The sequence below is a fragment of the Trichoplusia ni genome, chromosome 1, assembly GCF_003590095.1.
Source record: "Trichoplusia ni isolate ovarian cell line Hi5 chromosome 1, tn1, whole genome shotgun sequence".
Lineage (NCBI taxonomy): Eukaryota > Metazoa > Arthropoda > Insecta > Lepidoptera > Noctuidae > Trichoplusia > Trichoplusia ni.
This window is the reverse complement of record NC_039478.1, coordinates 12913277-12926740: the sequence shown is the minus strand read 5'-3', so window position 1 is coordinate 12926740 and position 13464 is coordinate 12913277. Positions and strand designations below refer to the sequence as shown.

The window sequence follows — 13464 nt, the reverse complement described above, 5'->3', positions numbered from 1 at the left end:
GAAAACGTGGCTAATTTATTTTATTTATTTTACAGACACTACCACGTCTCGCACGGAGTACACCGTAAAGCCTGTTGAAAGACCAAAACCAGTACGTCGAAATACTTGGACGAAAATAGAAGGAGATATGACCACGGAAACCACATCTAAATCTGAATTTATCGATTACTCAGACACAGTAGAAAAAACAACATTGGTAGCGCGAAGAACAGATAACTTGATAAGGGAAGGTGAGATCGAATTTGTGACTTCAAACCAGAATGATTACACCGAAAAGGTGACCCCTGTTGAACGCCCGAAAAGACGTCGTACTTGGACCAAGGAAGATTTTGAAAAATTCTATTCTACAGAACAGTTAGAGAAGATTACAACATCACAAGAGGAGTATAGAACTTATGAAGAGACAGATCTTAGACAGCAGACGATAATCAGAAAAGATAATCTTCATATGGAAGGTGTATTTGACAGTCATACAGTGTCGCATGAAACCTACCTAAAGCCACAGCTCACTGAAAGGCCAAAACAGAAAAGGCCAGTCGATAACTTGAAACCAGAAGGTGACTTTGAGCAACCAAAACAAGACGAATGGCGTCCGGCGGAGCGTGTAACGCAGAAAAGACCTAAAGACAATCTTAAACCAGAAGGTGACTTTGAACAACCCAAACCTGATGAATGGCGTCCAGCAGAACGTGTCACTCAAAAGAAACCTAAGGATAACCTTAGACCGGAAGGCGAGTTTGAACAGCCTAAGCAAGATGAATGGCGCCCAGCTGAACGAGTTACTCAAAAGAAACCTAAGGACAATCTTAAGCCTGAAGGTGACTTTGAGCAACCAAAACATGACGAGTGGCGCCCAGCTGAAAGACAATCACCTACTAAACCAAAAGATAATTTACGTCCAGAAGGTGACTTCGAGCAACCTAAACATGATGAATGGCGCCCTGCAGAGCGTGTCACCCAGAAAAAACCTAAGGACAACCTTAGACCGGAAGGCGAGTTTGAACAGCCTAAGCAAGACGAATGGCGCCCAGCTGAACGAGTTACTCAAAAGAAACCTAAGGACAATCTTAAGCCTGAAGGTGACTTTGAGCAACCAAAACATGACGAGTGGCGCCCAGCTGAAAGACAAACGCCTACAAAGCCTAAGGATAATCTGAAACCTGAAGGTGACTTTGAACAACCAAAACATGACGAATGGCGCCCTGCAGAACGTGTCACCCAGAAAAGACCTAAGGATAACCTTAGACCGGAAGGCGACTTTGAACAGCCTAAGCAAGACGAATGGCGCCCAGCTGAACGAGTTACTCAAAAGAAACCTAAGGACAATCTTAAGCCCGAAGGTGAATTTGAACAACCGAAACATGATGAATGGCGCCCTGCTGAACGTCCAGTCCAAAAGAAGCCTAAGGACAACCTTAAACCAGAGGGTGATTTCGAACAACCAAAGCACGATGAATGGCGTCCAGCAGAAAGACAAACGCCTACAAAACCAAAGGACAATTTAAAACCGGAAGGCGATTTCGAGCAACCTAAACACGACGAATGGCGCCCGGCAGAGCGCGTCACACAGAAAAAGCCTAAGGATAATCTGAAACCTGAAGGTGAGTTCGAACAGCCAAAACATGATGAGTGGCGCCCTGCAGAACGAGTTACTCAAAAGAAACCTAAGGACAATCTTAAGCCTGAAGGTGAATTTGAGCAACCTAAGCAAGACGAATGGCGTCCAGCAGAAAGACAAACGCCCACAAAGCCTAAGGATAATTTGAAACCTGAAGGTGACTTTGAACAACCAAAACACGATGAATGGCGCCCAGCTGAGCGTGTCACCCAGAAAAAACCTAAGGACAACCTTAGACCGGAAGGCGAGTTTGAACAGCCTAAGCAAGACGAATGGCGCCCAGCTGAACGAGTTACTCAAAAGAAGCCTAAGGACAATCTTAAGCCTGAAGGTGACTTTGAGCAGCCAAAACATGACGAGTGGCGCCCAGCTGAAAGACAATCACCTACTAAACCAAAAGATAATTTACGTCCAGAAGGTGACTTCGAGCAACCTAAACATGATGAATGGCGCCCAGCTGAACGTGTTACTCAAAAGAAACCTAAGGACAATCTTAAGCCCGAAGGTGAATTTGAACAACCGAAACATGATGAATGGCGCCCTGCTGAACGTCCAGTCCAAAAGAAGCCTAAGGACAACCTTAAACCAGAGGGTGATTTCGAACAACCAAAGCACGATGAATGGCGTCCAGCAGAAAGACAAACGCCTACAAAACCAAAGGACAATTTAAAACCGGAAGGCGATTTCGAGCAACCTAAACATGACGAATGGCGCCCGGCAGAGCGCGTTACACAGAAAAAGCCTAAGGATAATCTTAAACCGGAAGGAGAATTTGAAAAGCCGAAACATGACGAGTGGCGCCCAGCTGAGAGGCAAACACCAAAGAAGCCTCAAGATAACTTGCGACCCGAAGGCGACTTTGAACAACCTAAACACGATGAATGGCGTCCAGCAGAACGCGTCACACAAAAGAAACCTAAAGACAATCTCAAACCCGAAGGTGATTTTGAGCAACCGAAACATGATGAGTGGCGGCCAGCTGAAAGGCAGACGCCGAAGAAGCCTCAAGATAACTTGCGACCCGAAGGCGACTTTGAACAACCTAAACACGATGAATGGCGTCCAGCAGAACGCGTCACACAAAAGAAACCTAAAGACAATCTCAAACCTGAAGGTGATTTTGAGCAACCGAAACATGATGAGTGGCGGCCCGCTGAAAGGCAGACACCGAAGAAGCCTCAAGATAACTTGCGACCCGAAGGCGACTTTGAACAACCTAAACACGATGAATGGCGTCCAGCAGAACGCGTCACACAAAAGAAACCTAAAGACAATCTCAAACCTGAAGGTGATTTTGAGCAACCGAAACATGATGAGTGGCGGCCCGCTGAAAGGCAGACACCGAAGAAGCCGCAAGACAATTTACGACCAGAAGGTGATTTCGAGTCTCCTAAACCTGAGAAATGGCGTCCGGCCGAAAGACCAACCCAAAAGAGGCCTCAAGATAACCTCAAGCCAGAGGGCGATTTTGAGCAACCTAAACACGATGAATGGCGGCCTGCTGAAAGACAAACACCCAAAAAACCTCAAGATAACTTGCGACCTGAAGGTGACTTCGAGCAACCTAAACACGATGAATGGCGACCGGCAGAGCGAGTCACTCAGAAAAAACCGAAGGATAACCTTAAGCCTGAAGGAGAATTTGAACAGCCGAAACATGACGAGTGGCGCCCAGCTGAGAGGCAAACACCAAAGAAGCCCCAAGATAACCTCCGACCGGAAGGTGATTTCGAACAACCCAAACAAGACCAGTGGCGCCCAGCAGAAAAAGTTACGCAAAAGAAACCTAAGGACAACCTTAAGCCCGAAGGTGACTTTGAGCAACCAAAACATGACGAGTGGCGCCCAGCTGAAAGACAAACCCCCAAGAAGCCTCAAGATAACTTACGACCGGAAGGCGACTTTGAACAACCTAAACACGATGAATGGCGTCCAGCAGAACGAGTCACACAGAAGAAGCCTAAAGATAATCTTAAACCCGAAGGTGATTTCGAGCAACCAAAACATGACGAATGGCGGCCCGCTGAAAGGCCGACGCCGAAAAAGCCTCAAGACAATTTACGGCCTGAAGGCGATTTTGAGTCACCGAAACCTGAAAAGTGGCAGCCAGCTGAAAGGCAAACACCACAGAAACCCAAGGACAATTTGAGGCCAGAAGGTGAATTTAGTACTCCTAAACAGGATGAATGGCGACCCGCTGAAAAAGTTACGCAGAAGAGACCTAAAGACAATCTGAAACCTGAAGGTGAATTCGAGCAGCCTAAGCAAGATGAATGGCGACCAGCTGAAAGGCAAACGCCTAAAAAGCCCCAGGACAACTTACGTCCTGAAGGCGATTTTGAGACACCAAAACAAGAAAAATGGCGCCCAGCTGAACGACCAGTACAAAAGAAGCCTGAAGACAATCTCAAGCCCGAGGGCAAATTCGAACAACCAAAGCATGATGAATGGCGGCCAGCAGAACGTCCAGTTCAAAAGAAACCTAAGGATAATCTCAAGCCTGAAGGCGAATTTGAACAACCTAAACATGATGAATGGCGTCCTGCTGAACGTCCAGTCCAAAAGAAGCCTAAGGACAACCTTAAACCAGAAGGAGACTTTGAACAACCAAAGCATGATGAATGGCGCCCAGCAGAGAGACCCGAAGTTAAGAAACCGAAGGATAACTTGAAACCAGAAGGAGAATTTGAAAAACCGAGGCACGATAAATGGCAACCGGCTGAAAAACAAACACCGAAGAAGCCTCAAGACAATCTAAAACCTGAAGGTAAATTTGAACGACCCGAAAAACCGAAACATGTTGTTGGCGAAAGACCCGTGCAGAAGAAACCAGAAGACAACTTAAAACCGGAAGGAGATATGGAGGTTGTAAGGAGAACCGATTACACAGCAACTCGCGGAGATCGCGTTGATGTTGTTAGGCATGAGGATCACCTTAAAATGGAAGGTGTCATTGATATTCATCGTTCACGAGATGATTACAAACGCATCGAAAAAACTGAGAAAGTTGTCATACAGAGACATGAGGATAATTTGCGTACTGAAGGCGAATTTATCGACCTTACGGTTCGAAATGATTATAGTGCAACGAAAGGGGAGAGAGCGCCTGTCGTCAGACCACAAGACAATCTCAAACCTGATGGCAAGTTTTACAAACCTGAGGTGGTACCCTCTCAACCAGCTGAGAAGCGTAAACCATTTAAACAAGTAGATAATATTACAATTGAAAGGGACATTGACTTAAGGCAGAGACAAAAGATAGAACGTTTAGACATAATAAGAAGGGAAGACAACTTAAGAATTGAAGGTGAATTCGTAGATATGAAGCAAAAAACCGACTATACTCAGGTTACAGGTGAACGAGCTGCTATTGTCAAACATGAAGATAACTTAAAAATGGAAGGTAAGATGGAAAACATCCGATCATCTGATACTTATCGTCTCGTTAAAGGACAAAGAGTAAAATTGACTCGTAGAGAGGACAATCTTAAAATAGAAGGGGTATTCGAAGACCATACTCGTCGAGATGATTATAAAGTGGTTAAGGGCGAAAGGTCAGCTATTGTTTATCACCCAGACAACCTCAAACCTGAAGGAGACTTTGAAAAGAGACCTAAAGTGGAACCTGAAAATGGCGAAAAGCGTAGTCCCATAAAACGACCTGATACTTTAAAGCCGGAGGGAGACATTGATAGACCTACTAGGCCTAAATGGGAAACTACTGAACGACCGGACTTGATAAGACATCCAGACAACTTACACCCTGAAGGCGATTTCCCAAGTCGTCCTAAAACTCAGTGGCAGAGGGGAGAAACGCCAGAACAGGTGCGCCCCAAGGATAACTTAAAGTCTGAGGGCGATTTTGACAGACCTTCTAAACCCAAATGGGTGTCATCAGAGAGACCTGAGCAGGTGAGACCTAAGGATAACTTGCGGCCTGAGGGAGAATTTTCCGATAGGCCTAAAAATCAGTGGCAACGCGGAGAAACACCTAGTCAAGTTCGCCCTAAAGACAACTTATATCCCGAAGGTGATATGGATTCACGTACCCCTACTAAATGGACTCCTGGTGAAACTCCTGCACAAGTTCGACCCAAAGATAACTTAAGACCAGAAGGTGATTTTGACCGACCTTCCAAACAGAAATGGACGTCTGCAGATAGACCTGAACAAGTCAGACCCAAGGATAATTTGCATCCGGAAGGTGAATTCACTGATAGGCCAAAAACTCGTTGGCAACCAGGAGAAACGCCAAGTCAAGTTCGTCCCAAAGACAACTTACATCCAGAGGGTGACATGGTTTCACGTACTCCATCTAAATGGGCTCCGGGAGAGACCCCAGCTCAAGTTCGCCCCAAGGACAATTTAAGAACGGAAGGCGATGTAAATTATCCATCCAAAACGAAATGGCAAACTGGAGATAGAAGAAGCCCAATAAGGCCAAAGGATAATTTACATCCTGAAGGTGAGGTAGACTCACGTACTCCGACTAAATGGGCTCCAGGAGAAATACCGGCCCAAGTACGTCCAAAGGACAACTTAAAACCTGAAGGAGAATTTGAAAGACCAGGACCTCAAAAATGGAGCCCAGCAGAAAAGGCTGGTCCTATTAAACCAAGAGACAACCTTTACACTAATGGAGAGATTACGAAACACGACAGCAGGTCGCAAACAAATGAAGTGACTAGCTCTACAGAGTCCAAGTCAGTTATAGGACGTGATGACACCAACTTTAAATCTCAGACTGTTACTCGACATGATCATCAAAGTCATCGTGAAAATCAGTCGCACACTTCTCATTCGGAAACGCACGTAAAGCATTTACACAGTACTACAGACCATTCTACGTCAAAACATATACAATCCGGAACAACTTTGAAACATATACAATCTGGAACAAACGTTAAAGATACAACATCCCAAGACGTGGTAGATCGCAGAGGATCACAGAAGAACATCGAACGCATCGGTTCCCATGATATTGTTACCGATAGAAGCAAAACAGTTGGCGTTAAGGACCGCTCCGTGTCGCACAGTCACTCTGACAAGACAATCGTAAACAAAACTGATGTTAGAAATGTAAAAACCGTTACTTCTACTGTAACAAAGACAATCAAACAGATTTCGGAAAAGAAACTTAGGGGAGGTAAATGGGTAACCGTGACGCGGAATGTTGAAGTAGATGTAACGGATGACGGAGGAAAAGCTACTCCAAGAACGACTGTGCAGCGGACAGAGCTAGACGATCAGGCAAATCGCTCGCGGCATGTTGTAAGAGATACTAAGCAAGGAAGTACGTCAACATCTGAAAATGTTTCATCTTCAATTATAAATCAAACACATGGGTCACAAAGAAGTAATATCGTTGATCAGCAACATCGATCCAACCAACAATTTATTGATAACAGCTCTCAGCGAACACATTCTTCACAACATTCAATTGCTTCGTCTTCTTCAAGTCAGAACCTCAGTAACCAACATGTCAGTCAAACACAAAAGACTACAAGTACCTCAAACGTAACATCAACTGATCACGTGGGTCAACATTTTACTAAATCTTCGCAGCAAATATCTTCTGATGGTCACATTGTTAGACACGGCGGTGGAGGCGATTCCAGCCAACGAATTATATCATCAGAACATACAGGCATACATTCTAACCAAGGTCATCTGACAGAGAGTCATGTTCAAAGACATGTCACCTCAGGAACTCAAGCGCATAACGTAAAAAGTCACGTTGAACAACATGTATCAAGATCCTCACAGCATTCCACAAACAGAAATCAACTGAGCGATAGTGTGACAAAAACGAGTATTGAGTTCCAAAGAGCCATGCACGGTGGCGGTGGCAATGATACTTCAAGCACTGTTATTGATAACTCCTCTCGTGGAGGTCACCACAAGCGCACATCCGATCTGGTTTCCGATTCGTCGTCCACGAACTCAATCTTACATCGTAAAGGTGTTCACTCCAACACAGAAGCGCATCATTCGATTAGTTCTACAGCAGCAGCGCAGAGAAAGAGCATCGGCAATCTATCTGAACGAGGAGAATATATTAGTAACTCAACGCATAGCTCAGATAGAAAGAGCATCAGTTCCATGCACCGCTCGACTAGAGACAATACTGCTGTCATATCTCAACATGATAGTTCTGATTCTCGTCGTAATCAAACCAAAAGAGATGGACAGTCGACCTTAATGACCGACCGTCAATCAACGAGAGTAGTGAGAGATAATCTTAAAGTAGGAGGTGACTTCTACGGGCAATCAGAAGCTCGATCCTATGGAAACTTTTCACGATCGGAGCATGCACAGAAGTCCGACCGTTCTGAGCGAGTTGAGCGTGTAGAGCGCGTGGAGCGTGTCACACGCCACGGAAACGCTTCGCAGTTCGTGTTGGGTGACGGCAGTACTAGTTACAAGCGGGAATTCACATCTCACGTCCACGGAACCTGCCCGGCTACACTCATCGATTCCGGACGTACTCCTTTCAAACATACTCGCGATTCTCGTGAACACAAATTCTACGCGACTAAAATAACACAGCAACAATAAATGTCGGTTGCAACTTGGCCGCCGCTAGGCTAAGCTATATTTCATTCCTTATTTTATCCAGCTTATAATATTTAATCAAGTTAATGTTATTTTATATACACGCAAGCTAACTGCTAGTCTTAATTATGATTAACATGCCTTATAGTCCGCATAATGTTATAATTTGTTAATTTAACAAGTTTTAAGAGTATTTTATTTTGTCAAACATTGCCATGCAATAAAATTTTATATAAATTATGAGCTGTTTTAATTCTAGTTACCACTAACCCTTACTGAAGTAGTACATACTTTATTTACGGAAGTTTGCAGCATCAAACGCCACATTTCAGAATAAATATATTAATTATAATATGGTTTACTATGAAACCTTAGAAAACAACTTTATACGAAAGGTATAGCGTTGCACGTTGTACTGTATACGTAGGGGCCATAAAAACAGAATCAGTAATAAAGATAGCGAATAAAATCCAGCACAAACTTGACGACCTCCGTGGTCGAGTGGCATACGCAAGGTACGCGGTACGCTTATGTACGTTTCAAGGTGTCGCTAGCTCCGAGGTCCCGGGTTCGATCCCCGGTTGGGTCAATGGAAAAATTCACATTTTACACTCACTCGCTTTAGCAACTTACTTTTGGGTTCAGAACAATGTATATGATGTTGTCCGCAATTATTTATTAAACAAAGGAAGTGAAGGCTGTTCAGTAAATGCTTAATAACTTTAGTTCTGGTTTTTGTCAAAATTTCTGTCAAGGTCAACTCAATGAACAGAGAAGATGAATAAAACAAAAGAAGCTTAATGTTTTGATTTTTTAATAATAAACGTTTACATAATAATACCTACAAATTATAAACGGTTATTTAAAATTAGTTAACCAAAGTGTAATATTATAAATAATTTATACATGACTTGTTTTCATCCGTAAACGCGCAGCCGAAAACATAATTGAAAGTTGACAATAAAACATGAAACACGAGAATTTCGTTAAAACCTCAAGACAAAAGAACTAATTTTAAATTAACCTATATACAGCATTCTTATAAACAATATAAAATAGTGTAAATTAAAATTAGATACAAACTAATGTATTTAATGCAAACATAATTTAAAATACTTAAAAATTATGTAACATAGTTATTAGAAACTTGTTTAACCATCAGAGGAGTTTATGTCTTGAGCATTGTGCGACTGTTTCACCCTCCTTATTCTTTTATATCTGGCTAAATCTCCGTCGTAGCTCCGCGGTAGTGGTCCAAATGAATCGTTCTCTTGGTAGTGCGGAGCGTTGTAGAAGTTTTCTGACGCCACTTTTTCATCTTTCACTAAAGACGTTGATCGTTCCGATTTGACATCTGCTGGACCGCTAGAGTTGTCTTCCGCGGTACGTCTGTTGCGCACGCCGCTGCTGTACATAAGATTATCGTCAGCGCCTTCAACTCCAGATAGCACGTTGTCAGTGTCTGATCCAAGACTACTTTCTCCTTCTAAATTATCTTGCCCTTTGACATTCTCCATGTTTTTATTCTCGGGAGAATTTTCAGAATTGGCGATATCCTCTTCAACACCTTTATTACTGTTAGCAAAGTTAGAGGTGCGATCGTAAAAACCTTCGTCATCAAATTCATTACCTTCGTCGTTGTCTTCGTCCTCATTTTCTGCCTTGTATGGAAAGAACGCCACTTTTGTATCGGGCATAAGAGCAGCTCCTCGTTTTTTTATCACTCTGTCCGAGTTTTTTCGCTTAACCCTAACTAAGGGTCCAGAATATGGCACTGCATCGTCGTATGTATTTGAATTAGGAAAAGATTCCTCTAGTGATTTAATAGAATCAGATAAATCCGGCTGCTTGTCCGAGTTGGCTTCTCGTTTATAAGCTTTAGCCTCGTCGTGAGTTTGAGTTTCATCATCTATTAATTTGGATAAGGTTTCGTCCTGAGAACAAAAATATCCCTGGTCGTTAAGATAATCCTGCGCATTTTGTAAACTTAATTCATTTTCTATCATCTTAGTGTCAAGTTGCGAATCGTCCAAGTCGTCTAAATTAGTCTCTCTTTTGGTTTCTGTTTTAGTTGCAACTTGTACATTAGCCACGATTTCACCTTGATTTTTTGGATCCAAATTTACAGCAAATGTATTCAAATTACTCTCGGTTTTCTTCTGTATGGAATCATCGTTGTTACTTGTTAGTTCTACTTTATTAACAGAGCTGGAACTGGTTTCGGCTGTTTTAGCAGTTTCATTGTTTTCCGCTTGTCCCTCCGATGCTTTACTGATCTCTGTGGTCTCAGTATTTTGCGATACTGATGCCTCAGTATTTACATCTACAACTGGACTGCCACCTTGAACTTTGCTGATATCAGATTGACTGTTTTCATTGTAATTATTCTCTTCAACTGCTCCAGCTTTTTTTGTGATTTCTCGTTTATTAATAAAACCATTATCGGTGGCATCAACGTCGTCTATAATTTTTTTCAGAAGCTCTCTCTTTTCATCAGTTAAAGAACTAAGAAGCTGGTCTAATTCATCTCCAGATAACTTCTTTATGTGCCTTTTTATGGCTGATTCTTCGTCTTCGGTGTCTGTTTTGTCGTTGTTCTCCTTACTTCCTTGGTTGCTTGAGACATTAGGCGTTTCGGTTTGGGCACTAGCATCTTTAGCCTCACGCCTATCTCTTTGGTTATAGTGCGCGTCATGGGACTTTTCTTCTGCCATGTCTCGATTATCTGCTTGCATGGCGTTATAATACTGCTTAAAGTATCGCGATTGTTCACTAGGATCTGGAGCGTCGTTGTTATTATACTCGCTTTTATCTACCTTGCTTATTTGGTCTCTATTTTTTTCGAACAACATGTCACCTTCTTCGTTGGATGTACCTTCAAAATCTGCAGTTCTTTTATTGAGTAGACTGTCTCCTTGGTTTTGCACAATGCGGTTTGATTTGTTAACATCACGATTTGTTAAGTGTTGATTTGCTTCTTGTTGATCGTCATTTGCTTCAATGTATCTATTTGATTGTCGTCGACGGGGGAGGGCTCGCGGCTGGTCGTTAAAGTTAGCGGGACAAGCGTTCTCCTCTCGTATTTCTCTATTCCTGTTGTTTTTTGAATCTGAAAGCTAAAAAAAGTAATTAACTAGCTGGTTTTACTTGTCCAAACATAAGACTGTTTATTTGATCAATTTCCGATTTCAAGTTAGACAATCTTTTAATATTGACTTTGACGTACATTTTTAGTTTTGCTCCGAGCTAAGTGATCGTCATCAGCGTTTCGTTGCAAATACCTGCTTTCTGTTAAGTCTAACAAATGCCTACTTCGCGGTACTTCATCTTCTTGGACTCCTGGCTCCTAAATATAATTTAAAATTATTTAGCTTTATTTTTTTTTGTTCTGGTAATCAAACGAAAAAGAGCTTGTCAGGATGAGGGTCTTCGAAGGTTAAATATCCATGGACAGAAACAGATTCATTCCGAACTTCAGGGTTTAATATAATCAGAAAGCATGATTTTCTAATATCTTTACCTGTTCTATAAGACGCGAGTCTTCATCGTCGGCAAGAAAATCTTCGGGCGATTGTTCATTTTCTTCTTCTTCTTCATTTTCATCGACATCACTGTAATAAAATATTAACATACGCGTCTGAGAGAATGTCATATTACCTGATCATTAATTCATTTGATAAATTAAGTATTTTGTTAGGATTGGTATACAACGTAAGTTTATTGGGAAAGTACCTACCTACTATTTACGCATAGTAGGGCTGTGAGAATGTTTGGTAGCTTTCAAGTCTTTGTTGTAAGGATTCAGACGGAATTTGCGAGTTTATTACCTCATGCGGAGAGGTTAATTCCGTTTAGTGCACAGAAACGACCTAGATAGATGCTGCTTGTTAAATAGCTACTTTTATAGGAACCTGATGCAAACATCTACAGTAAATAATATTTAGAAAATTGTTAAGACGTTACGAATTAGTACCTATACGAGACATAGCTAGCGGTAAAGCTAGTCACTTGTAATTTTACATATACGGTTAAAACATTATTTTACCTGTCGTTATTATACTCTGCTTGTTGTGGTCTGCTCAGGATCTGCGCAAGTAGGCTTCCAAATAATATTAGTACGAACCAAGAATGCATGTTCACTATCCCACAAAAATCGCCTATAAAATATGGTAACTGACAGACAGGCGCAAAATTTGAATGGGTTTTGATATTTATTTTATTTATAGCCAGTCAGAGGGCCAAAGATTGGCTGAGAATAGAATAAAACCTGCATGTTAAATGAAAAATTAAGTCAACCTTTATGTCTTATAACATTGCACACTATAAGATCTTTTTATACCGATAAACGTAGGGCTGACGCCCAAGCACGATGGACCGATGACCTACAAGAGGTGGGTGGCTAAGACCGGGTGTTGAGGCGTAATTTGGGAGAGGCCTATCTCTAGCAGTGGACCTCAATAGGGTGAATTGAGTGATTAACTATTTGATTGAAACCAATTAATTGACCAGGGTCCCGATTCGTGGCAGAAACGTTGAGGTGTAATCAATGCCTTGTAGTATAAAGCAAAACATAATTATAGCATCGTCTGGGGAGCTAAGCAAAAAAGGCAGATATCTAGAAGTTTTTGTGTTATGATATAAATTATAAGAGCCTTTTTACGTTTTGGTATGTATCATTTGGTGTGAACTTCAGATATAGTTTAGATTATCATTTTAAGTCATTTCAAACTAAAAAATGAAAATGAGAAGACGTAAAAGGAAAGCCCCAAAATATGGTCTTAATTAAATCAAATGAGTAAACAAAGACTTGTTGAGTCAAGAGTTGACAACAAGCCAAATTAGCAGTGAACCGAAAAGCATAACAAATACTCGGGATTTTATACATGTTTATATGATCCAAAGAGTTTACGCATATGAATCAGGATTTTCCAACTAGTTTCTGACCCAACCATACTCATGATGTCATGAGTCATCATGTCATGATGTCAACCCAACCGGAGTCCTTAATCGATAAAGGACTACTTTTCAATCAGAAAAGTCAATAAAACCGAAACCTGCATACTAGTGTCGGTTGTAACAGGCGTGTGACTTCTGGAGTTTCTTTTTAAACTTACTTTTCCTTCCTGCAGCGGATTTTTGGAATAACCCTACGACAGTAGGTCAGCGAGAATGTAAGTTTTGTGTCTGAATACATTTTCTTTGCAATGCTGACCGTCTGACAGAAAAATAACAAGCTATGTTGTCTTTGCCACTAAAAGTTTTGTTTGTACTGTCAAGTGCTGAAAAAGAAA

The 13464-nt window shown here is 41.8% G+C and overlaps 2 protein-coding genes across 5 annotated transcripts in view; one reads left to right on the top strand and one right to left on the bottom strand.

Moving 5' to 3' along the window:
• Positions 1–8408, top strand: part of LOC113495447 (titin) — a 34771-nt gene extending 26363 nt beyond the window's left edge. For all 3 annotated transcript variants that reach the window (XM_026874172.1, XM_026874178.1, XM_026874187.1), the window contains one exon: positions 36–8408. In XM_026874172.1, the coding sequence (XP_026729973.1) occupies positions 36–8176 (8141 nt within the window). In that variant the 3' untranslated portion in view covers positions 8177–8408. The remainder of the gene's footprint in view (positions 1–35) is intronic.
• A 619-nt stretch (positions 8409–9027) lies between these two features.
• Positions 9028–13372, bottom strand: LOC113495398 (putative uncharacterized protein DDB_G0282133). 2 transcript variants are annotated; one of them, XM_026874100.1, is made up of 4 exons: positions 12219–13372; positions 11694–11784; positions 11400–11519; positions 9028–11289 (listed from the first exon to the last, which is right to left on the bottom strand). In XM_026874100.1, exons 1-4 carry the CDS (start codon positions 12305–12307, stop codon positions 9325–9327), a joined length of 2265 nt encoding a protein of 754 aa, XP_026729901.1. In that variant the 5' UTR covers positions 12308–13372; the 3' UTR covers positions 9028–9324. The 2 variants fall into 2 exon arrangements, with proteins under 2 accessions (XP_026729901.1, XP_026729911.1); XM_026874110.1 differs by lacking the exon at positions 11400–11519 and having other exon boundaries at positions 12219–13370.
• Positions 13373–13464: the final 92 nt, after the last annotated feature.